This window comes from Rutidosis leptorrhynchoides, chromosome 3 (genome assembly GCF_046630445.1).
Source record: "Rutidosis leptorrhynchoides isolate AG116_Rl617_1_P2 chromosome 3, CSIRO_AGI_Rlap_v1, whole genome shotgun sequence".
Classification (NCBI taxonomy): Eukaryota; Viridiplantae; Streptophyta; class Magnoliopsida; order Asterales; family Asteraceae; genus Rutidosis; species Rutidosis leptorrhynchoides.
This window is the reverse complement of record NC_092335.1, coordinates 453,902,866-453,930,014: the sequence shown is the minus strand read 5'-3', so window position 1 is coordinate 453,930,014 and position 27,149 is coordinate 453,902,866. Positions and strand designations below refer to the sequence as shown.

The 27,149-nt window shown below is 36.9% G+C and overlaps 1 protein-coding gene across 1 annotated transcript; it reads right to left on the bottom strand.

The window, feature by feature from the left end:
• Positions 1-1,835: 1,835 nt before the first annotated feature.
• On the bottom strand, positions 1,836-6,843 carry LOC139897987 (QWRF motif-containing protein 2-like). The gene is made up of 6 exons (XM_071880706.1): positions 5,223-6,843; positions 3,540-3,659; positions 3,331-3,444; positions 3,148-3,237; positions 2,332-2,439; positions 1,836-2,181 (listed from the first exon to the last, which is right to left on the bottom strand). Exons 1-6 carry the CDS (start codon positions 6,582-6,584, stop codon positions 2,116-2,118), a joined length of 1,860 nt encoding a protein of 619 aa, XP_071736807.1. The 5' UTR covers positions 6,585-6,843; the 3' UTR covers positions 1,836-2,115.
• Positions 6,844-27,149: the final 20,306 nt, after the last annotated feature.

Genomic DNA, 27,149 nt, shown 5'->3' with positions numbered 1-27,149 from the left:
GAGGGGGAGTCAACTCTATGCTGCACTCTTTTTCCCTTAGCTAAAGTTTTATCCCAATGGGTTTTCTTTAGCAAGGTTTTTAATGAGGCAGTACTAGTTATTCTCTAATAAAATTGTCATCCAAGGGGGAGTGTTATAAAAGTTAAATTGGATGTTAATTTTATTATTATTATAGATATTGTATAGTAGATTTTTTTGAGTATAAATATGTGTGTTATGAGTTTATAAAAGACACACTAAAATATATATTCTCTCATATTCTCTCTATATACTTATTAGTCTATAGTCAAGAACTAGGCCATTAAAGGTAGTTATAAGCCTACTGAATTATAACAACCATGTGATAATTGTGGAATTTTTTTTTTAAATGACTTTTTAGTTATACTAATTACAGAAATGGTTTTTCAAATAAAATAATTACAGAAATAAGTAAACCGATCAACGAAACGCCGATTTTTTTATTTTGGGGCCAAACCGACCATTGAAACATCGGTTTGGCCACGTGTTCATTTCTCAGTCAAACCGGCAATTGAAACGCCGGTTTAACCGTTTGACCGTAACAGTATTCGCACCAACCGCCTTTCATTTATTCCCTAACCCGTGTCAAAATTGATGCGTATCAATTTCGGCCACGTGTACAAACCGGCGATTGAAAGGCCGGTTTGAAGCTTTATATAATCCGACCTCTGGTAGATCGGTTTGCATCACTCCACCATCCTCACTCAGCTCTTTTAACACACACACACACACAAATTTGCAATGGATCCCGCCCAACCTCGAGCAACTCCGCTCGACAAATCACTATTATTTTTGCAATCTCAAGGAACTCACCGAGCGTACAAGGTTTTTATGGGTGCTTTTCAAGATCCTGATGTTCCTGATGGGATGGATCTAGGAGATGATGAGCTCGACCCACAACCACAACAAATTCGGAGAAGTGATCAGGTTTCAAATCCACCACGATGTGGTACCGGTGGAAACAAACATGGGCATAGACGTGGACGTTGAATTAGCGTATTATTAATGATTGTAATAGTATGGTTGTTTTAATGAAAACTCTATTTCAATGAATGTACTTTTATTATATTTTGTTATAATGAATAATTCAATAATTGAAAACTCGTTTTACAAACTACAAATTATTATAATTAAATAATTAAAACATAATATAATACGAAAAACAAAAAATAATCTCATTATCAATAAACTAATAAATAATTAATTGATGAAAATAATTATATAAAAATCATAATAAAATAACACAACATAACGTAAATAAGAAGAAAAAAATATAAAATTACAAACCGGCATTTCAAGTGCCGGTTTGGTTAAATCCACGGGTCCACAGCCGAAACCCTAATTACTTGTAACAGTGACGTCGGAAAACCTTCAAACCGGCGAACGAATAATCAGTTTGGCGTTCAAATCATCAAACCGGCAAATGAATAACCGTTTTACCCATGTTTATAAATTTTTTTTTGAAAAACTATTTCTGTAAAACCTATAAATATATTACCATTTTTTTTTTAAAAAATTCGATAATTGTGCATGAATGGATTATACATAGTAATTTATTTTGACTATTATGAGGTTATCCGATTGTATAAAATATTTTGTACACGTTAACGATCTCTAAAGTTATCGTTGGCAAAATTCACAATTTTATTTAACAGTTTGTAAATCGTAACTTCATGTGCAAGTGTTTTTGTCTAACTAACTTGAATAGTACAAATTTATTTTATAATTTTATCGGCAGCTTCAAAGTTAACGGACGCTAAAATTGGTAGACGCATATTGGTAGAATATCAAAAGAAGAACAAGCATAAACTCTCATTATGCTCAATAATGATCAAACTTTACTAAATTACAATAGGATTTAATTAAGTGCAATTACACATCCTATATATTTACACTCACTGTAAAAACCTAGACTACCCTACCTAAATTTCTTCCTTGCAAATCGCGTTACAAGAATTTTGAATAACAAACTTCCCAAAAGGAGGGGAAAAAAACCCGAAAGCCACAAGCCAAAAAATTAGCTACTTTATTACCTTCGGAAACTTCATTCTTCACTTGATGTAATGTTAGCGTTTCTTGAATATTATTAGATCAGTTCTAAACACATGGCTTCTTACCACACTTTGTTTGTAACATATGGGTTCTCAAACTACAATCTTTGACCTGTTGGATTCATTCACAAAAATATTATAAAACAATAAAAGAAAGACGGGTTGAATTCGACAAAAAATTGAGCATATGTCAAAATGGTAAATAGTTTACAAGTTTCTGTTTTTTTTTTTTTTTTTTTTTTTTTTTTTTTTTTTAAATTACCTTGAGGGCTGCCAACATTGATAATAAACCTTTGCATAACCTAAGCAAAGCTTGCTCTTTTGCACACACATTAGCAAGTTCGTTTACCGTTGAATTCACTTCCTCTACCTGGAAAAACAAGGTTGCCCTTTTATTTAGTCAGAAGCAGATAATCAACAGACAACAATGATCAAAAGGGTTGTTTAAGTATACGAACTGGATGTGTTTTGGCTGCTTAAAGTTGTAATCTTGTAATTATAAGATAATTACTCATTTAAGCGTTGACTTCAGACTCTAATTATTCTAATCTAAGATGATAATATATTACGGAGTAAATCCCTAAAATTACATCCTTTAAGCTAAAGAGTTGAGACTATAACTCAAAGTTGGAAAAGTTACGAGACGGAGACGAGTCGTTCGGAACTTTGAAACGACTAGTCAGTCAGGACATTGAAGCGACTAGTCAGTCGGGACTTTGAAACGACTAGTCAGTCGAGTCGGGGTCGAGGCTGACGTTGACTTTTAGTAATATATGTACTTATATATATTTTAAACATAAATATGTCAAACATAAATATTTCAAACGTAAATATTTCAAGATTCATAGGACACAAAATCTGAGTAAAAAATATAAAAAATTTTGCCTAACTTTGACCAACCTTGACTTTGACCGACTCAGACCGACTTTGACCTGGCTTTTTAGCATTGACCGACCAATTATATTTTCTTGGGTGAAATGGGACAGGTTGGTCACCAAACCGACTAGTCGACAGAGACAGCTGCTGTTTACAATAGTGTTATAACTTGACAGTTTGGTAACATAAAAATGAAAACTACCTTTACACAGAGTGTGCATGTTGATGAACACACCGCCTGCATGACATCGACTGCCGAACTTATAACATCTTTCATACTTTGGAGGTCAGCCTGATTTGATCAACACCAATTCAATCTTTTCAGTAAAACATTTTATAACTGAAGATAATAAATAATAAGGAAAAAAACAGTAAGAGAATATACAATTGCTCCACCAACTGGAAGACGAAGAGTGCTAGCTTTTAAGGCTTCAATCGCTCCAAGCAAAGATATAAAATGGTCTTTATCTAAAGAAGCCCAATTTTCCAGAAAAGCTATCTATATTTGCAAAAATAAAAAATAAAAAATAAAAAAACACTTGAGTTACAGTTCGAAAAATAAACAATAGATTGTTTTCAATGAAATAAACTTACTTGTTCCTTAAGAATAGTGGCTAACTTGAGTTTTTGTTTCAGTAACTGTAGTCTGTGTCGTTTTTTAGTGACTGAGTCACGTAAATCAGAGATTGTAATCCATGCGTTCCACAGATTTTTCTGGAAACGGAACAAACATTTAGCTCATCAACTCAAATTTAAGTGAATTACTCGTGCAATATAAACTTCGACTGGGCAAGTAAACTATAGACGAGAATAGATCTAAACATTAAAGTAGACTTTTAATGCATATAATCCCCTAAATCATCTTATTGGAAAAGGTTTATTACTCACAAATATAATATTAGTTGTTTGTTTATTTTTTCAACCACCCCCGACTAGGGTTGTACCACTAAATTACAGGTGTTGTCCGGTTCAAAAGAATATTATTACTTGTTACTTGCCTCTTAAGGATGCTAAGACAGCTAAAGTTAGGTGAATTTGGTTTAAAGCGATATATAAAAAGTTTTCAAAATTTGAAATTATGTTAAAATCATAATAGCACTAGTCACCAACAACTTTGTCAACAATTTATTTGAATTTCAGCAGAAAAGCTAGAGCTTAAAGTACCCTTAAAAGCAAGGTTGCAAAAATCGCTACTCGTGGAGTACTAGGTCGGTACCTTTTAGCCGGCAACTCGGGTAATACTAGAATGTTGATCAAGTTTTACTTTGACCAAGTTTTGACCGATTTTCAGAGTAATCCCGAGTTTTGAACGTATTTCCGAGTAATCCCAAGTTTTGGCCGAGTTTGACCAAGTACTCACAAAGTACTCACGAGTTGCAAAAATCTACTCGCCGAGTAATTCCGAGTTCTACAACCTTTTTTAAAAGAGGTTTGCATGTTACCTTTTTTCACGATTTAAGTATCATGTCCTTACATATAACTTTTTCTAGTAAGCAAAGTGAATAATCCCTAAATAACACAGCTTATCCTATGTATACTTTTCCTAGATAAGTCATGATCATTACTTTGCTTTCTAATAAAGATATTACATACCCACTAGTGGGATGTAACTTTTTCCCAAAACATAAAGACTAACTTCAAGAAGGAAATAAGATCACTAATGTCATTTTATATTTCTTTTTACCAAATATTTACATGGCCATGAACTATACCCTAATCTCTCCGATTCCAACTACATAGTTTATCCATCAGACTCCCTCAAAGCGATCGTGACTAAACAGCATGATAATATGATGTCATATTCATATAAACACACATGTATGATAAGTACTACATGAAACAATTCTTACTTTCATCAAGCTACAAAAAATATGACAATATCAATGGTTCAAAGTCCCTTTTCTCACAAGATTGTTCACCGTATCATTTTGCGTAATGGTTTTTAATTAAAAAGAATCAGAGTTTGTAATACGGAGCTAATCACATTCAACAATATCTCCTATAACCTGTTTTTATCGTAGCGGAATATGGTAAGTAAAATTACATATCACTTTTACAAAAAATAAGATCACTAATGCCATTTTATACTTCTCTTTACCAAATATTTACAAGGCCGTGAACTATACCCTAATCTCTCCGAATCCAACTACAGAGTTAAATAATGGACTCCCTCAAAGCGATCATGACTAAACAGCATGATAAAATGATGCCATGTTCACATAAACACACACACATGAGTATTATTGCAATTTAACATAACACAATAATTATTCATACCTCTGAATTATCTCTCTGCTTTAATAACGTATCTTCATTCATCGCATTAACAAACCGCCACTGCAATTGCCGATTGTATAGAAGCCTCAACAAATGTGCATCAACAATTCGATTCTCTCCAACTTTCCCTCTTCTAACATCAACCGCAAAACTAAGTACCGAAGGAGTTTCATTAAAACTAGTACTAATAGTTCCTGATACCGAATTTCTTCTCGGACTAACCATTCCACGTGCGGGCGATGATGTCATAAACTTACTCGGTGATGCGGGTCTCATTCTATTAGGTGAAGCCATGGTTCTTGGTGAAGATAACGGACTATCACTCGAAAATTTCTTCGCAAGAGCCATTTTTGATGGGGTCACTAACTTTGAACCAGGACTAGTCGAAAAAGGTGCACCAGGGTCCTGCAATCTCCTCATTCTACTATTCGTTTCTTGCCAAAACTTAGCCGAACCCACCAACCCTCTTGAACCACTACGTGAACGGGTTAACCCGAAACTTTCTTGCACTCCAGACGTACTACCTGAAGACACGCTATCCGTATCCGAAGTAAGATCAGATTGCACCATAGATGAATCATTAACCGAATTCCCATTTCGATTCTGTTGAATTACACAATTACCCAAATCAAGACTCAATCTACCACCATCAATTGATGACCTTTTGCTATCCAAATTAATAGACTGGTGTAAAGCTTTAATTACATTCCCAGATCCAATTATGTTACTTTTCTCAACCCCACAATCAAGACTCAAACTTTTTGATAAAACGGTCTGATTCGATTGTCGGGTTCGTGCGGGCCACCGATGCTGATCAACCGGTTTAGTATTATCACCACAATCAATCTTACCCCTTACAGGGGTACCAATTCTTTTTCTTTCAGGAGTAATTTTTCTTAAATTAGGAGACTGTTGTGTTTCTTTCGTTTTACTAATTGGTAATGAAAAGGATGAACCTTGAAATGAAACTGACAAACTTCTTGTAGATGTAATTAAAAGTTTAGTAGCTGCTGACACGTCACCACCACTAGCAGCATTGTTGGTTTTCAAACTAAGATCCGGTCTAGTAGATCGCCGGCGGTCAGCAGAAACTGACCGGTTTTTAGCCGGAGTAGTTGTATTTCTTGAAACTAAAGGAGATGGGTATCTTCCAGAAGATGTGGGAGTGGGTAAAGATGATAAATTTGAATTTGAATTTGAATGTGAGGTTGAGGGTGAAGGAGATAAGTATCTTGATGAAATTTGTCTTGATTTAGGTCTTGTTGTTGATGATTTATTGTTAATAATTCCATTATTTTTTTCAGAAGGTAATAATGGGGGTCTTGTTTGGTTAGTTGTTTCAGAAATTGCAGCCACCATCATTTAAAAAAAAAATTGGTAATTACGCAAAATTACAAGAACCCAAATGAAATCTTGAAAAATTGAAAACTTACCTCACATTGTTGAATTGAACCCAAATAAAAGAACAATAAAGTTACAATTTTTATTCAGGGTTTCAAAACCCCATTTACATAAAGATCTAGAAACACCATGGGGACCTAAAATTGTGCAAATTTGTTGAATTTTGGGTGTTGGTTTTACAAACCCAGATGAAGAGTTTTAACAATAGTACAGTGATGGGGTTTCAAGATTCAGAAGAAAAAAAAAAAAAAAAAAAAAAAAAAAACAGAAGGTATGTGGAAGTGTTGAGATTTGGGGAAAAAGTGATAACAATACTGAATACACACAGTAGTGTGTGTTTTGGGAGGTGTGAATCTTGGAGAAACCTTGCGTTAAACAAAATTAAATCGATATTTTAAATTTATATTTATATTTATATTTATTTATATTTTTGTATATTTATATTTATAGATTTATTTATATTTATTTATTTATATTTTTATATTTTTATATTTATATATTTATTTATATTTATACAGGATTTAATTTAATTTAATTATATAATTAAATATAATTGTCCCCGAACAAAGATTATGCCACTCAGTCCGTTTCTAGTATGTTTTTAGTGGTTCCCTGTATATTTTATTATCCTTTAATTGCACGTATTGTATTTATTTAAATTTAAATTCGTGTTTACTTTTAAATTAGTTATTTATATTTATGTTAAAATACAAAAATATATATATAATTTAAACAATCATTTCATTAATTATTATAAATGGTGATTTATTAATAGTGGAGATTGTATATTCCGTACTACTCGTATATTAGTTGGAAACTTTGAATATTTGAATGATAATATTCTAAAATAACAATATACAAATTTTAAATTAAAATAAAATATTGCATTTGATTGGTTAATTAATTTAAAATTTTTAATTAAATACTTGACATCTATTTTTATATAAAAATTTGTATATACTTGGGTTCTTTAAAAAGCAAAAATTTAGCTTTGATCGACAAGTGGTGGTAGAGGTTTAAAACCGAGCCCAACGCTTTGTGGGTCAAAGTTATTTGTAGTATTTTTGGTACTTCGGGGGGTTTACTTCACAATTACGAAAATGTTTCAAATCCTTATATTTCGGTGTGGACTAATATCATTAAAGCAGGTCACTACATTGATGAAATTGGTATCCCATTCCCTAAATCTTTCATCCGGAAGATCGGCGACGGGATGTCAACTTCCTTTTGGAACGATATTTGGGTTGGGAATATGTCTTTAAAAAACAGGTTCAAGAGGCTTTCATATTTGGATCGAGACCTCGTTGCGAAAGTGGGAACAAGGTTGACTGTTGGAGAATCAGGAGTATGTCTAAACGGTTGCTGGGTCAGAACACCATCGGGTCAGGCAGGGAGTGAGCTTACCGAACTAAATAAGCTGCTGAATTCGGTCCAGATTCATGGTGATCGAGCTGATGGGTGGTATTGGAACATGTGTAATAAAGGTGTCTTCACAACCAAGATTCTAGCGGATCTCATCGATGAAAAGCTTCTTCCTTCGAATGCTTCTTCCTCTTCGGGTACTATTTGCAACTCACTGAGGTGGAGGTTTTCGTTTGGAGGGTGCTAAAAGGTAGAATTCCGGTCTTAGTCGAATTGGATAAGAGGGGCGTTGATTTACATTCGGTTCGTTGTCCAATTTGTGACAACGACATCAAATCCATTAGTCATTCCCTTGTATCTTGTGAGAAAGTGCGTGATGTATGGCCTAAAATTTTTGATTGGTGGAGTGTCCCATGCCCTCCAAATTTGGACCTACAATCCCTATTATTCAACAACTCGTGGCATCTTAACTCGGATCTAGGTAGAGATATTTGGCAAGCGGTGTCATGGACATGCGTATACATTTTGTGGAAGAACCGTAATGAAAAAGTCTTCAAAAATAAAGATTGGAACGTTCCCGTTACGGTTTGCGAAATTCAAGTTAAAAGTTTTGAATGGGTTGCGAGAAGGTGCAAAGAAAAAGTCATCGATTGGAATGCTTGGCTTCATAACCCGTGTAGTAGTTATTCTTAATCATTTAGTGAGATTCTTGTATATAGTGTTGCCATCTTGGCATCCTTATGTTGTTTCCTTGTGAGATGTTTGATGTATCCTTGTGAACTTGGTAGCTTGTTTAATCGCTACCGTGTGTTATAAATAAAAGTATTATATTGTCTTTCAAAAAAAAAAAAAAAAAATTTAAAACTTCCATTGAAAGGAGTTACAACTAACAAAATTAATGTTCGTAGACTTGCAGTCTTTGAATGGTGTTTCGGATTGTGTTTAAAGAAATACGGAGTAATTATTAGTTTGCTGAATCTAATATGCAATCTTAATGTGGAAGAGAAAACATGACGTATTCATTTGCTCATTTATGAAAAAACATCGTTAAAGCACCATGGAGATTTTTTGTTAAAAAAATAATTCAATAAAAAAAAAACTACATAGTACGATTTAAAATCACAACAAAATGCTTTAATAGTGCCTGTAAATTGTAAATGTCAAAAGCGAATTTTAAGATTGGGCCGAATGAAGCAAATCAGGTTTGGCTTATGATCAGATATTATGTGTTAGAACGGGTTGCAGATTGATAATCCCTGATTGATTTTTAAATCGTGAAACACTTTTCAAATTAAGTATTTCGATCCTTTTCTGCCTCGGATTGCACGAAATCGTAATTGGGATAAGAAAATAACGCAATTTGATTCTAGGCAAAAAGAGATCAAATTATAGTATTAATGAGAATGTTATGTTTTCTGTATATGTTGTTATGAAAAGCAAAATGCCAAAACCGAATTTGATATTTTGTTGTAGGCCGTTAAAATGAAGGGATACAACCAGTGTTGCAAAAGTCGGCCGACGCATTGTTTTTTTAGGCATGACCGACGCGTCGTTGCTAAAAAGTCGGTCAAAGGTAAAAAGTCGGTCAAATTCGGAAAAAGTCGGTCAAAGTCGGTCAATTTTTAATTTTTTTTTTTTTTGTAATATTGTTAATAATTGTTAATTGTTCATGTTTATTGTAAATATAGTTTATATTTAAAGATTTGATCTATATAATATTATATATAAATACATATTTAATAAAACTATTTTAAAAAGTCAACGTTAGTCAACGCCCATTGCGTCGCCGTTGCGTCCGACGCGTCGTTTTTTAGGCATGGCCGATGCGTCCCCGACTCGCGTATTTTACAACCTTGGATACAACCCTTCATTATGGCCATGGAAGCTAATCTGCAGTGTAGATACAGTACATTGCTCCATAACGTGGTCTCAAGCATTGCACTTAGCTTGAGGGATTCTTGGTTAATTCATGAACTGTTTGTTTAAAACCCATAAAGGATTGGACCGTTAGGATAACTGAACGTGTTCATGCAGGTTATTCTGTAACCTGGCCATGGTATTCTTTATGGTTCTTCTCTTTTAATTAAGGGCCTAACTGATTTAAGAAGTCCAATCATTAACGAAAGCATCGGAAACACATCATGTCTCTCGGATCAGGGATGTCTTCTATCTTTTCTTATGCTTAAGAAAGTTTACACCTTAAGGATCGTTAATATGTCACCTCACCGGGTCACTGATATCGGCTAAAAAGTCACATTCTACCTCGATATTAGGGCCCAAAAATAATAAAGTTCCAAGATTTATAGCCAAAATAATCACTTTGTCGGTTGATTTGTAGATTTAGTAATTACAAAGACAATGCAAAAGAATCAAGCGAAACGGAGTTAAAACGAAGATTCTAGAACGAAAACGGTGAAAGACAAGTTACGACCCCGGAAACCAAGTTACGATCCCGGGAACGAGCAAAATGATCCAAGCAAACAGCAAACCAAGCAGCCACACCGGCCTACCACGCCGGCCTGCCACTTAGGCACCGGCTTGTCTTATGATTGGACACCGGCCACAGGAAACGGCTTGGGCAAACGGTTTGCCTGGCACCGGCCTGTGGCGCCGGCCTGCCAGCCGTTTCTCAGCCAAATTTCCATATTTAAGCACCATTTTGCATCCCATTTTCACACACCTCTTCACACTCTCTCGCTACAATACACTTTCTCTCACTAGAAGCTTTCAAGGCCTTTTCACCTCTGAGCAGGAAATTAAGTACCCGGAGGCGAACGCCGAAGATTGTACTAGGAGCGGTCTAGAGGATGTCAGCACTTGTAATGGTCCAGATCTCATCTGTAAACGGTGAACGCCTTCCTTAATTTAATAATATTACCTTGTTACTTTGAGTTGCTTTCATCTTGCATGTTTGACATGTAACATCCCGCGTTTTTTTTCGTTAAATTTATTTTTAACACCGTCTTTTTCTTTTAAATAATACCTTTCGTTATTTAAATTCGTAGTTTCCGTTGACTAACGTTCATAATAATTCCGTCATTTAATTATAACATCTCTCGTTAACTTGCGTTTTAAAAATATTCGATCGGTTAAATCCCGCACCCGCTTTGAAACTCGAGGGACCGGAGTTGCCAAATGGGCAAACTAGTTGACTAGGTCAACTAGTCAACCCATTTCTCCACCATTTCCATCATCTCCCTCTCTCTCTTTCTCTCTAGCAAGAACACACACAAACCCCAACTTCATAGAATCATCATCTAAATTCGGATCGGGTAGCAAACTTCAAAACAAATTACATATTCGTGATCCTCTCATCATCCTCTTCGATTTGGTACCAATTTCATCCATTTTGGGTAACATTTCTAAAACACTAAATTTCTCTAAATTCGTTTTATATACTTGAAATTGTGTTAGTTAGTGTCTATGGCTCGTGTGTAACATGAATATATGTTTGGTTTGCTCGATTTGTGGTTTGGAGTAACTAGTTTGAACATTTGAAGTGGGTGTGCTAAATCCTTGATTTTGGATGAGTTAATGTCGTTAGATTGTTAAAGTGCATGTTTTAATTGTGTTACTAGTATCACTAGCTTCGTTTTGATGCGTAGGTTGATTAAGAAAACTTCAAAAACATGAATATTGATTTTGTGATGTTTGACTAGGGTTTGATAGTTCTTGACATGAACTTTTGATGCCTGAATGCCATGGAATGTTAATTGTTAGTGATTAGTTGTAATGTATGCTTCATTACCTTCAAAACGGCATATCATATGTGTAAATTGGATTCCCGGAACTTAAAATGCATATTGATGAACTTGAAGCTTTGAAATGAGCGTTTATTGATCACATGACGAGAATTCGATTGTTGTAAATGATGTTTTTGTTTGAGGATTTGTGTTTAGTTGTGTTCCTTGTCAAAAGAGCTTTCCAACGGTATAAGATACGTCTTCTAATTGTTTGCGGTTTGCGTTTTGCGTTTGTTTGAAGTTTTGACCAAGACTTGAACCTTGAAAAACGACCTGACACCAGACCATGTGTTATGTCGCGGCGCGACACTCCTTGCCGCGGCGCGACATATGCCTTGTCCAGATTCTGTCCAACTTTTCCATTTTATCAAAAATGTTTGCTATGCTACGCACCTCCGATTAACATGTAACTTGGCCAACATGCTCATATATGACTTCTAAGCTTAGAAAAATAGTTCGGGACCCGACCCGAACGTGTTGACTTTTCGTTGACTTTGACTAAGTTTGACTTTTAGTCAAACTTAACCAAACTTTTATGCAATCTTCCTAACATGCTTTTATACTTGTATCTTGCATGAAACTTGACAATTTGCTTCACATGCTACATAATCGAGTCGTGTCGAGCCATAGGACTAATTGAACAACTTTGACCGATCGTGTTTACCGTTATTTGATACAACCTATATGTTTAGGTCAAGGCTAAGCAACTTTCATGCACACGTTTACTTGTTGAAGTACCTTTATACTCGTGCACTCGAGGTGAGATCATAGTCCCACCTTTTCAACAACTTTTATACTTTTAAATCGTGGGCTGAGAAAACATATACTTTGTTACATCTTGTACTACTTACTTTTATGTTTTGAACACAAGTGTGAAAACAAACATTCCACGTGCGAGTTTAGAACAAAATCCTCAATTCGATTATCATTAGTTACACTTGCAGGGTGTAAGCGAGAACTTATATTGTGTGGCCATACGGGTTTAACAAACCCTCATTCGGACGGTTCGCTACCGTTATGCGGATGAAATATATTTTTGTGTTTTAGTGTGGGTTCTAGCACTGTGTGATGGGGTAACGTTGGTTAAGTTTTGATAATTGAGTGCTCGCGTATAACAACACTTTTGGAATGCAAATGATTTGGATAATCTACGTTATGGATATACAAAAATCTTGTGGTTCAAAGACAACGTTTAATACTTACTAAACCTATGATTTCACCAACGTTTTCGTTGACAGATTCTTCTATGTTTTTCTCAGGTCTTGCACGATATGTGATACATGCTTCCGCTCACTATTTGATACTTGCATCCGATGTCGAGTATACATGCATTTCATGGAGCGTCTTTTGACTTTACTTTAAACCGTGTCGCCTAGATTTCAATCGTACTTATAACATTGTAACTTAACTTTTGGTTGAACAATTCTTGTAAACTTTGAAACAATCCTTATTTTGAAATGGAGGCAACATATTTTGGTCAAACGTTATCTTAAAGACTTATAATCAGGTAATGGGACCCACGTAGCCGACGCCGTCACTTGACGATTTGTCGGGGTCGCTACAGTTGGTATCAGAGCTGGTTTAACCTTAGCCGTAAAGGTAGTCACGCGCGCCGGCTGTTAGGCCGGGCACTCATACGGACTATGCTTTTTGGCGGGTTAATCGTAGAGGGGGTTCTCACAGTGTTACCTGTGACGAAGCATTGGCTCTTACCCCTTGCGATCCCTTGGAATTTGAGGGTTGGCAGTTTGGCAGAAATGCGGGCCGTAAAATCAGTGTCTGAGGTACACTCAGTGGTCACCAAGCGGTTAGCTGGAAAGGCACTGGGTGGGTTTCTACCCCATCTGTCGCTACAGTTGGTATCAGAGCCTTGGTTGTAGGGATTTAGAGTTCATTTGTGTCAACTCCGAGTCATAGGGTACATAGGTGAATCTAGACTACAACCGGCATATAGACTGAAGTAGGGATTACTTGACTAATTGTGCATTTATACTCGAACTCTTATATCATATCTAACTCGTATTCGATCTTAATCTTAAGTTGATAAATTTTGTTGATGCGCCACTTTGACTTTATGAAGTAATGTTAAATGCACATGAGAATCAGGGTAATATAATTTCCGGGATTATATTACGGTGATTCACATGGACGTTCCGACATTATGACATAAAGAATTTAAGGCGAGTCAAGGAAAATTTTCTCTACATCATCCTTCCCTATCATGATTAGTATTATTGAGAATACTAATCAACGATATTCTTGTGTCTTGAAGGAACAATGCTTCCCCGTCGCGGACCACGTAATGAAACTTCCGAACAAGCTTTTCAACGCATGATAGCCACCGCCATAGGTGCGGCTATGGCTAGTATCTCCTCCGACATCAATAACAACCACAACCACAACAACCATGGAGCCGGTAATTCAAACGAGGGTTGCTCCTACAAAACTTTCATGGGGTGCAAACCTCACACCTTCGATGGGACCGGAGGACCGGTTGTGCTCACCCGATGGTTTGAGCAAACAGAAGCCGTTTTTAGCATAAGCGGTTGTCGGGACCAAGACAAAGTCAAATATTCCACCCACACTTTCGCCGGTATCGCCCTCACATGGTGGAATACGTATGTGCTGTCGGTGGGTATCGATGAAGCTCACACTCTCTCATGGGCCGACTTAAAGAAAAAGATGATCACCGAATACTTCCCGCGCGAAGAGACCCGTAAGCTCGAACACGAACTAAGAACTTTAAAAGCGGTCGGGAATGACCTAAAGGCATATAATCAACGATTTTCTGAGCTATCCTTGATGTGCCCAAACCTCGTGACCCCCGAACCTCTAAGGGTTGAACTTTACATGGATGGTCTTCCCAAGAGCATCAAACAAGGAGTAATGTCATCCAAACCCAGTAATCACCAAGAGGCCCTGAATATGGCCCGTCAATTGATCGAAACGGTAGACGAGATTGAAGTGCCGGCACCTAAAGCCGAGGATGAGTCGGGTGACAACAAAAGAAAATGGGAAGCCCCCCAATCGAGTAACTACAACAACAACTTTTCCAAGGAACCTCTCACCCCCGTCGGCAAGAAAAGTTATGCCGGGACACGACCTTTTTGCAACAAATGCCACAAGCATCATTTTGGTGAATGTGGCAAGCTAATTTGCCATCGGTGCCAAGGTAGTGGTCATATTGCCAAGTATTGTGGAAGTACCGCCCCCGTCACTCAAAAGGGGCCCGGCGCACCAAAGCCGAGTATTTGCTACAAATGTGGCCAATCGGGTCATTTTAGGAATGAATGCCCAAAGAATAAAGCAAAAACCAACGCGCGCCGTTGAACTTACAACATCGACACCTAGGATGCCCGAGACGATGATGGACTAGTCACGGGTACGTTTCTTCACAACAAACCGTATATTTCATACTCGTTCGATTCGATTACCGCTAGACGTTTTACAACCAATACTTTGACTTGTACTCATTACCTTCCATCTTTTTCCCTAGATACTATTTAGGCAATTTAAGCGACCAACGGAAAAATATTGTGTGCCTATAAACTTTATTGGAGGAAATACGTTAAGACTTTTTACTTGACACCTATAGAACTAGGGAGCTCGGAACCTATTCGTAAAAAAAAAAAAAAAAAAAAAAAAAAAAAAAATGTGTTTCCCCATCATCTTGTATAGATTATTGTGAACTGAGTAATTTTCGGTTGGAAACCGATACCCTCTCCCTCGCATCCATGACCTCATGATTATTTGCACGAATCCCGTATGTTCCAAATCGACCTCTGTTCCGGTTATCATCAATTGGGGGTTAAGTGAGACGATGTCTCCTAAGCCACTTTCCGAACTCGCGACGTTAGTTGTAAATCTCTCTTAGTACCGCTTGATTTATTTAGGGCTCGCCCGTATCCATAAACCTCTTGAACCGCGTATGCAAATTCATACAGACTAATCTGTTATCGTATTTATAGATGATATCTTAACTTATTTAAGTAAAGAAGAAAACGAACAACATCACCATCTTAAGCTCGAACTTTTGAGAAAAGAGCAACTTTATACCAAATTCTCCGAGTGAGAATTTCTGTTGAACGAAGCCCAATTTTCTAGACCATGAAGTTAATGGTCAAGGAATTTCAATCAATCTCGAAATCAAGCCACATGTAATCAGGAAACTCTCCCAACTCAGACTTGTATTCGTAAAAATCTTAGATCTCACCGGTTGTTACCGAAGATTCATTTCTGACTTTTCTCGTATTACACGACTTTAATCTCTCCACGATCGAACCTTGAGCGTGATCCTTCACACCAACATTTCTAGCTAAATTCGTACAACACCAGATGGGACTCAAATATGGAAATATTTCTACTTGGACGCCGAAAGGCATACTCTCTCGACTCGAAATCAACGGGACGGAAATTCGTTATTTTGCACGAAGAATTCAAATACTAAATTGTGGATCCGATCAATATTCTTGTCATCACGTACCACACTACATACCTCTGTTATTTCACCGTTACCGTCTGATATTACTGGAAATTAAGATAACACACAATCCAACGATATTTCACTCTTCTTTGACTTAACGCCCTTGTGTTTCTGATAATCGGTCAACTATCATTCAACCCCGAACTATACAACTACGTGTACTACCTCGTTTCTCTTTCAGACTTCAACTTTCGACAACTAGAGGCACGTTATAGCAACCTCGAGATGCAAGCTCATCCTATTCTAAGTCCTCATTTCACTCCTATCTTTATCGCTCGCATTTCCGTTTAAAGAAATTCCTCATATTACCTAAGTATTCGCCACGAGGATGAATAGTCCTAACGAACATATTTCGAACCCTAACTAACTTGTTCAAACGTATCTTAAGAGATTCTATTCCAACACGGCGTATCTTTGTCAATTATTCCGTATCAAAATACTCGTTTCACTTCTAGTTTTACAAGAAACCTTGGAGACCCGTTTAGACATGAGTACCGCGTACCACCCACAAACCGACGAACCGAGCAAACGAACGATTTACGTCTTGGAAAGACATGTCACAAATTCGTATTGTCACCTTTAGTAGATCACTCTTACAACAGTAGTTACCACTCGTGTGTTCACGCGCACTTTCCGAAACCCTATATGACCGCTAATGTCATACCCCTGTTCATTTAACCAAGGCATCAACCACCGAAATCTGAACTCCATCAAGAAACAACAATTGAAATCATTCAAATCCGAGGAGGGCTCGAGACGATCCGTAGTCGCCAGAAGAGTTATACTAAACTTAGATGAAAACCTCACAAATCCCAGTGTGTAACCGCGTAATATTGAGAAACCGCACCTTGGAAAGGTGTAATCCATTTTGGGAAATCGAGAAAGGTTATATCCGCAATATTGAACCTTTTGAAACCTTGGGGCGTATTAGAGCCGCTTCCTACCATTTAGAACGGCCGACTCAATTAAGTTTCCGTTTACCCTACATTTCGTGTAACAAACTTAGAAACGTGTCCTGCGGAACAGGAACGTGCAATCCTGCTGGATACATCAACTATCGATGACAAACTTCTCTTCATAGGAAAACCAGTTGAAACTGGGGATCGTAAAAACCGAACCTTAATGCAACGTAAAACCCTGACTATCCAAATTCATGAGAACCCTCAAGAACGTACTTTCACTTATTCATAGCATTGACAACGTAAAGTCTCGAGTAAGAGATATCGACTACTACTTCCAACTAAATTTCGGGACGAAATTTCTTTTGAGTTGTGGATAATGTAACATCCCGCGTTTTTTTTTCGTTAAATTTATTTTTAACACCGTCTTTTTCTTTTAAATAATACCTTTCGTTATTTAAATTCGTAGTTTCCGTTGACTAACGTTCATAATAATTCCGTCATTTAATTATAACATCTCTCGTTAACTTGCGTTTTAAAAATATTCGATCGGTTAAATCCCGCACCCGCTTTGAAACTCGAGGGACCGGAGTTGCCAAATGGGCAAACTAGTTGACTAGGTCAACTAGTCAACCCATTTCTCCACCATTTCCATCATCTCCCTCTCTCTCTTTCTCTCTAGCAAGAACACACACAAACCCCAACTTCATAGAATCATCATCTAAATTCGGATCGGGTAGCAAACTTCAAAACAAATTACATATTCGTGATCCTCTCATCATCCTCTTCGATTTGGTACCAATTTCATCCATTTTGGGTAACATTTCTAAAACACTAAATTTCTCTAAATTCGTTTTATATACTTGAAATTGTGTTAGTTAGTGTCTATGGCTCGTGTGTAACATGAATATATGTTTGGTTTGCTCGATTTGTGGTTTGGAGTAACTAGTTTGAACATTTGAAGTGGGTGTGCTAAATCCTTGATTTTGGATGAGTTAATGTCGTTAGATTGTTAAAGTGCATGTTTTAATTGTGTTACTAGTATCACTAGCTTCGTTTTGATGCGTAGGTTGATTAAGAAAACTTCAAAAACATGAATATTGATTTTGTGATGTTTGACTAGGGTTTGATAGTTCTTGACATGAACTTTTGATGCCTGAATGCCATGGAATGTTAATTGTTAGTGATTAGTTGTAATGTATGCTTCATTACCTTCAAAACGGCATATCATATGTGTAAATTGGATTCCCGGAACTTAAAATGCATATTGATGAACTTGAAGCTTTGAAATGAGCGTTTATTGATCACATGACGAGAATTCGATTGTTGTAAATGATGTTTTTGTTTGAGGATTTGTGTTTAGTTGTGTTCCTTGTCAAAAGAGCTTTCCAACGGTATAAGATACGTCTTCTAATTGTTTGCGGTTTGCGTTTTGCGTTTGTTTGAAGTTTTGACCAAGACTTGAACCTTGAAAAACGACCTGACACCAGACCATGTGTTATGTCGCGGCGCGACACTCCTTGCCGCGGCGCGACATATGCCTTGTCCAGATTCTGTCCAACTTTTCCATTTTATCAAAAATGTTTGCTATGCTACGCACCTCCGATTAACATGTAACTTGGCCAACATGCTCATATATGACTTCTAAGCTTAGAAAAATAGTTCGGGACCCGACCCGAACGTGTTGACTTTTCGTTGACTTTGACCAAGTTTGACTTTTAGTCAAACTTAACCAAACTTTTATGCAATCTTCCTAACATGCTTTTATACTTGTATCTTGCATGAAACTTGACAATTTGCTTCACATGCTACATAATCGAGTCGTGTCGAGCCATAGGACTAATTGAACAACTTTGACCGATCGTGTTTACCGTTATTTGATACAACCTATATGTTTAGGTCAAGGCTAAGCAACTTTCATGCACACGTTTACTTGTTGAAGTACCTTTATACTCGTGCACTCGAGGTGAGATCATAGTCCCACCTTTTCAACAACTTTTATACTTTTAAATCGTGGGCTGAGAAAACATATACTTTGTTACATCTTGTACTACTTACTTTTATGTTTTGAACACAAGTGTGAAAACAAACATTCCACGTGCGAGTTTAGAACAAAATCCTCAATTCGATTATCATTAGTTACACTTGCAGGGTGTAAGCGAGAACTTATATTGTGTGGCCATACGGGTTTAACAAACCCTCATTCGGACGGTTCGCTACCGTTATGCGGATGAAATATATTTTTGTGTTTTAGTGTGGGTTCTAGCACTGTGTGATGGGGTAACGTTGGTTAAGTTTTGATAATTGAGTGCTCGCGTATAACAACACTTTTGGAATGCAAATGATTTGGATAATCTACGTTATGGATATACAAAAATCTTGTGGTTCAAAGACAACGTTTAATACTTACTAAACCTATGATTTCACCAACGTTTTCGTTGACAGATTCTTCTATGTTTTTCTCAGGTCTTGCACGATATGTGATACATGCTTCCGCTCACTATTTGATACTTGCATCCGATGTCGAGTATACATGCATTTCATGGAGCGTCTTTTGACTTTACTTTAAACCGTGTCGCCTAGATTTCAATCGTACTTATAACATTGTAACTTAACTTTTGGTTGAACAATTCTTGTAAACTTTGAAACAATCCTTATTTTGAAATGGAGGCAACATATTTTGGTCAAACGTTATCTTAAAGACTTATAATCAGGTAATGGGACCCACGTAGCCGACGCCGTCACTTGACGATTTGTCGGGGTCGCTACATGACATCTGTTACAAATGTTTATTATATGTTGAATATCTTATCTGAAACTTATGCTATCGTTATGCTGAAATCTTGACGGCTTAGAAGTCTAATTTACGGACCACCCTTTCCATTTACTCACGTGGCTATAACCTAGTATTAGGACCTGATCAATACTAGGATACAAGGTAAGTAATTATGTGTGCTTAACTTCACAATAGGGAAATAGTACCTACGTACGGTTAATCTATCCATCAAAGAAGAGCTGTCCATTTAGGTTGTGATTGGAGTAGGCCATATATAGTTCAGTGAATACTGGCTTACTCAAAAGCATATTCGCATCAGAAGCAATGTTCTTGAGATGTTGTAAGATGATCCGGAGTTGAGTAAGTGATCACAAAGGAGAGACCTTTAACCCAATTAGCAGTACCTTAGAATATCTAAGATTGCACATATGTTAATGTTAAGGCATAGCTTAGTATTAAGTGGAGGAATGTTACTGTTGTTAGACCGACTAGGATTAAGAAAAGCTGAGACTTTTCTTTAAGGATATACCACTTTATTCATGTACCTAGGATTCCATCCTCAGGGTCGTTTAAACCCTTTAAGGTTAACGTTGGCCAGAATCTTCAAAGCCTAAACTCTTAGTGACAAATTGATTAGGTTCCTAACCCGATTGATTGAGGTTTAGTGGTCAATCTAGGAAGTTAAACTCTTTAACAACTATCCATCAGTATCATATTCTTCATACATATCCCTTTTATCTTTATAATTCATGCTAAATTAGTTAAGTTTAATCTATCACCACTTGTCACTAGGGTTAGCTATATAGGCTCTGTTATCCCACATTACTGATCAAACATACAAAAATTAGAACCTAAGTTATACTTACCACTTACTCGTTAAAAGGAAGACAAGTAGGTGAAATATAGCTAGAAAAACCCAACTAAATAAAAATAATAAAACCATTACTCCCTTTTGATAACTAATCCCGACGTTTTGCGACCTAACGACACCGCATAAATAAAACCGTCTATTTTGGGTCATATCAAGAGAGGTGTAAGTTTTTGGCACCGCTACCGGGGATCGAATTTTCTGTTTGTTAAGGTAACCGTTGATTCTGTCAAGATATCTGTGATTCTTGAGTGGTGTCTAAGATAGATAATTGCACACGGACTTGGTTGTTGGACTTTCCGAACAATCTCTAATTATATTGGAACCAAAAGGATCATGCCTCTCCGTTGTCGATCTGGCCACTAGTTTCAAAAGATAAACTGATAAGGAACACACATGTTTAATAAACAGAGAGTTTGTCGGTATAGAATTAAAAGTCGCAATTAAAGTAAACCCTTTATAAACCACAAAAACAAAATATTATGTATGGTATTAATTTCTGTAGATTCCAGTTTAAACTTAATCGATTACGAAGAAAGTGTGAAAGGAAGTTGATCTCCCACAACTTCGCAAATCGGAGAAGTTTTCTTCTATAAAAGCAATAATGAAATGAGTCTAAACCCTAATGAATCTCATCAAGAATTAGTTCTTGATCCTTGTAGTTAGGGATGGCAAAAAAACCCGAACCCGACTGGGAAAACTGAAACCCAACATAATTGAGTCGAGTTTGGCCCGGGTCTACGGGTCTCTGGCCGGGTATGGGATTGATTTTCAAAAAATATTCGGGTTCGGGTTCGGGTCTGGGTTTAAATAAAGACCCGCCTACCCGGCCCGTTTACCCGGCCCGTATACCCGCATAATAATAATAATAATAACAATAATAATTAAAAATGAATAATTACAAAAATTAAATTAATAAATATGTTGATTACAAGGTCAATATGAATTTATATATTTATTTATCATCTATCAACTTCACATTTTCATCTGCATTCAAATCAAGAATCTGATTTATAAAAATATTTAAAAATTGATCGTGACAATAATTGAAAATAGGAAATAATATATATTGTACAAATATACACATATAAATAAAGCATATAATTTACAGAGTTATAGATTGTATATGCTTTTGGTAATGTATTTATTTGCTAAAAAAAAGTTAAACGGGTACCCGTTTACCCGCGGGTAAACCCGTTTACCCGCTAGTTAGTAAACCCGTTTACCCATCGGGTATTTGGTCCAGGTTTGGGACTAGTTTTCCTTATCGGGTCGGGGTCCGAGATTACTCAAACCCGACCCAAACCCGGCCCGATGCCATCCCGACTTGTAGTCCAAGAAACCGGATAACTTCATCCGACTTAGAGATTTCATTGCTTTTAGATAAGTTTTACTCAAAAGAATCAGGATTCGACCCTCTTCACGATCCAATAGGGAGACTCAGTCTTAATGAACTCCTTATCATGGAAGATGAAATACGGGAAGAATACCCAACTATTTTCAAATATCGAGACTTGTTTGAATATATTCCAAAAAAGAAACAATACGCTGCCAACTCAAATGCTCCGTTTACTGGAAATCTGTTAAATCCAAACAGAAGGTTAGACGTCTATAGAGAATTTATTAGGCACCTCTATCCCCCAGATTTCCCGTTTTCAAAATTTCAAATGAATTTGTTAAAAAAGCTGAATATCAAGTTCGTTCTCTTCATAAACTGTCAAAGGAATGTGGGGAAGATATTTTTGTCAAGTATCGGGATGAAGAAACTGACCTCAAATCTGATTTAGAATCATTCGTTAGTTTTCTACCTCATATCAATGATAAAGAGTTTTCCCAAATTCGTATCAACCGTTATGTTGCCGCAATGATTTTTGAGTTATAATTTTGGATTGAAAGTAAAAAACCTAACCCTATTTCAAAATATGGAGATTGAAATTTCTTCTTGTAAGACCCTAATATTTATTGTACAGGGCTGTAAATAGAGTACATGAAGTGTGGGTGACGTTGTGTAATTAAACTGAGGTCAGAAGCCGAACTGGGCAAGGTGCGCTCAGCGCACACCTAATGGTGCGCGTGGCGCACTGTCCACTGTAGCCGGGTTCTGCTTGTTTTAATCAGATATTTTGATGGGCTTTTTGGTAATTTCACTTGGGGACGAGTTAAAGGCTACCAGGTCAGTTTGGGGTGATTCATAACTCCATTATCAACAACTTTATCCTTTCCACTTCAATTTTAGAGAGAGAGTGAGATTCTTGTGTGAGAAAGTTCAAGCAAGGGAAGAAGGAGCTAGTTTTGGGTCTTAGCTCGAGTTATAAAGTTGTTCATCTAATCATTAGCTACGTTGTGATTGTGGTGGTAAGCTCTAACTTTGATTTCCTTATTTTAATCGATTTTAGGGTTAGGGTTTGGGATAGTGATGAACATAAAACCCATATTTAATGATTTTGGGTGTTCTTGGGTAAGATGGAGTCATGAAGACTCAATGGTAACTAACCTAGGGTTTCAAAGTATTAATTGATGTTTATGAGTCCTAATTGGTTAGTTAATCACTAGCACACCTAGTTAATTAGTAAATGGGTGTTAGATGGGTTAGTGGATGACCCGAAATGGGTGTGTTGACTTTAAATTAGTCAAAGGGCTAATGATTGACCTAGTTGGGAAATATGGGTATGAAATACCCTAATTGTGTAATAGTTAGTGTTGTTGGACCTTAATCACTAGCTTTTAAGTGATTAATGATGGTCTTGACCCTTAAGGGGCGGTTTTGGTGAAAATGGGGCATTTAATGCATTTAAGTCATTAAATGCACATGAGTGAAGTGTTGGTATTTACTCCAACAAGTTTGTTTGATGATCGAGTACTTATTGCATTAGGTACTTGGCTTTGAAGCTTGTGGAAGGATAAAACCATCACCAAATCTTTAAGGTGAGTGGAATAATTATGCGTACATGTATATGGCGTATTTAATTGTGAATGTTATGGTATGAACCACGAGCCGGTAGTGCCATAACATGTATGTGACGAGTATTATGATGTTAACTACGTGTCGGTAGCATCAAGTGTGAACCACGTGCCGGTAGCACTATAAAATTTGGATGTGAACCACGTGCTGTAGCATCAAGTGTGAACCACGTGCCGGTAGCACTATAAAATGAGGCGTGAACCACGTGCCGGTAGCGCCAAAGTGTGAACCACGAGCCGGTAGCACTATAAAAGAGTGAGACTCAAATGCGTATGGTGTGAACCACGTGCCGGTAGCACCATAGCATTATGGTTAACCATATTATGTTGATGGATATTGTTTAGCATGCTATATATATATATATATATATATATATATATATATATATATATATATATATATATATATATATATATATATATATATATATATTGTGTTGTGTATATGCTAATGTGATGTCGTGATAGTGTACGAGTTGTTAGCATTATGAGTAAGACGGCATGCTATTTGAGTTATATTCTCTTATGAGGTATTTGGTGGGTGCGAATGCAAATAGATGGGTTATATATGTGTATGTATAATTGTTGCACTCACTAAGCCTTGCTTACCCTCTCGTTGTTTATCTTTTTATAGGCTCCGGCGTTGACAAGGTAAGGGCATTCGATTGGATTAGAGATCCCGCTTGTTGTTTAGGGGACGCTTTTGGGATGTGATAGATTTTTGGAGTTTGATCGAGAATTGGGTAGTTTAACCCCCAAACACCATGCTCATAGTGTCGTTTGGAAATTAAACTAATGTGGTCGAAACTCATGATTTGTACGAAACTCGTAAAACGGACGATGTGGGCCCCGTTTTGTAAAACTTGTTTTATGATTGATTCGTGTTAGTTTTACATATATGAACATGTGGTGAAAAGCGTTTCGTCTAAATATGTCGGGAAGTGGGAGATCTTTATTTGAAAATGGACAAAACCAGACAGAACTGAAATTGGACTGTGCGCGCCGCGCACCCTGAGGTGGTGCGTGTGGCGCACTATTCTGAATAATAAAAAAAAAATTTCTTTCGCGTGTTCGGTTGGTTATTGGTTTGGGTTGTTACAAGTGGTATCAGAGCATGGTCTAAGGGATTTAGGCGACTTGAGATAGGTGCTTAGACTTAGACTTTATTGTGTATGCGCGTTATGCGGGACTTGTAGGAGACGGGTCGGACCGGGGATTGGTTAGTGCCTAGTTTTAGGTGAACTAACTATGCGCTATTTGTTTTGTGTTGTGTTTTGCAATCATCAAGCGAGATAGACGTTGTACTAGCGAGTTAATGCGACGTGATCGCGTAACAATGATTAGCTACCATTGTTACGGGTTCAAATCGTGTCGAACAAGCAATGTACGACGATTGTTGAGCAAGATGGGACGGTGTGGTGCTCATGTATATTGTGCCATGTCTTTTCGTCCGTTATTTAATTTATTTCGTTTTATAGAATGAAGATGAGAAATGGACATGATACCAATGAAGGAGGCACGAGTGAGGATGTTGAACTCATGGCCAAGGTTGATGCCATCTTTAAAAGGCTAAAAACGAAATTTCTTGACGATGTTCGAAAGGTTTTCCAAGAATCGATTGATGGGCAAGTAACCGAAATGATAAATGAGCAAATGAATGCCGTGATCGAGGAGGCATTAGAAGCTAGAAACATTCATCCTCGTGGCGAAGGGGGTGATGGTAACGGTGGGAATGGAAGGCGGGACTTCCATTACAAAAATTTCAAGGATGCTCAACCCCCGATGTTTAATGGGGTACGAGATCCGTTAAAAAGCACAAGTTGGATTTCTGATATCGAGGGAGCTTTCCGTACCGCGGAATGTCCTCCCGAGAAGAAGGCGAGGTATGGTTCTAGCATGTTACGAGAAGAGGCGAAGTTGTGGTGGGATGATAAAATCCAATTATATGGTGAAGAGCAATGCATGAGCTTGACGTGGGAGGAGTTTAAGAAAGAATTCTTCAAAGAATACCGAACTTCTTCCGACCTTGATAGAATCCGGGACGAGTTACACAATTTGCGACAAGGTTCAATGGACTTGGTTACTCTCAAGTCTACCTTTTTGGCAAAGACTCGTTTTTGTTCGGAATATGTTGGCGACGATCACAAGTTAATGAAGGATTTCTACCGTACCATGAATGATGAGTTTAAGGGTAAGATTAGTCAAGGAGCGGCTAAGTCTTTTGAAGAGTTATTTGAATTGGCTCAGGGTTTTGAGCCGGAGGTTCCAAGAAAAAGCGACTTCACTTTTTCTAAAAGAAAGTTTGAAGGATCAAGTTGATAATGCTAAAAACGAACATATATTTCATAGCATTATTCCTCAAGAAAGACAAGATTTTAGTTGGTACTGTTCGATTTACAAGCAATATTCGTTTAAATATTAAAAAGTGAAGACAAAAGGCAGAATCGACAAATTGAAGACAAAAAGGTCCAAAGAGCTAAAAAGTACAAGATACAACTAAAAAGGTTCAAAATATTGATGAGGATCGTCTCAAAATGACAAGAGTACAAGTTACAAAACGCAAAGTACACGATATAAAATAATACGCGAAGACGTCCGAAAATCCGGAACCGGGACCTGAGCCAAGAAGAAACGCCCGACGCAACGGACCAAAAATATCTAGTCTACTATGCACAAGAATATAATATAATATATATATAATTATATATAATTATATATTATATATATTATTATTATTATATTACGTCGGCAAGAAGAAAACAAAGCAATTTGGCTGGATCCAGGGTGGCCATGCGACTCGCATGGCCAGAGGCACAAATCCATGCGAGTCGCATGGAGTGAAAATGTTGGTCAGGTCCTATATAAAGCCAGTTTTCTGCCGAGTTTTAATCATCTTTTTTCTTCTTCTTCATATGTAAAACTTATATTTATATTTATAATTTATATTTTAATTTTAATTTTAATTCTAATAATAAGGGTATGTTAGCGAATGTTGTAAGGGTGTAAGTCGAAATTCTGTCCGTGTAACGCTACGCTATTTTTAATCATTGTAAGTTATGTTCAACCTTTTTACATTAATGTCTTGTAGCTAAGTTATTATTATGCTTATTTAAAACGAAGTAATCATGATGTTGGGCTAATTACTAAAATTGGGTAATTGGGCTTTGTACCATAATTGGGGTTTGGACAAAAGAACGACACTTGTGGAAATTAGACTATGGGCTATTAATGGGCTTTATATTTGTTTAACTAAATGAAAATTTGTTAATGTTAATATAAAGATTTACAATTGGGCGTCCCTATAAATTACCATATACACTCGATCGGACACGATGGGCGGGGTATTTATATGTACGAATAATCGTTCATTTAACCGGACACGGGAATGGATTAATAGCCACTAGAATAATTAAAACAGGGGTGAAATTACATTC

Excerpts from the sequence above, each read along its gene's own strand:
- LOC139897987 (XM_071880706.1), bottom strand. The coding sequence starts at position 6,584 with ATGATGGTGGCTGCAATTTCTGAAACAACTAACCAAACAAGACCCCCA. Across the intron at positions 3,660-5,222 it reads AGCAGAGAGATAATTCAGAG|AAAAATCTGTGGAACGCATG; the intron begins GTATGAATAATT and ends TTCCGTTTCCAG. Across the intron at positions 3,238-3,330 it reads TTCCAGTTGGTGGAGCAATT|GCTGACCTCCAAAGTATGAA; the intron begins GTATATTCTCTT and ends TGATCAAATCAG.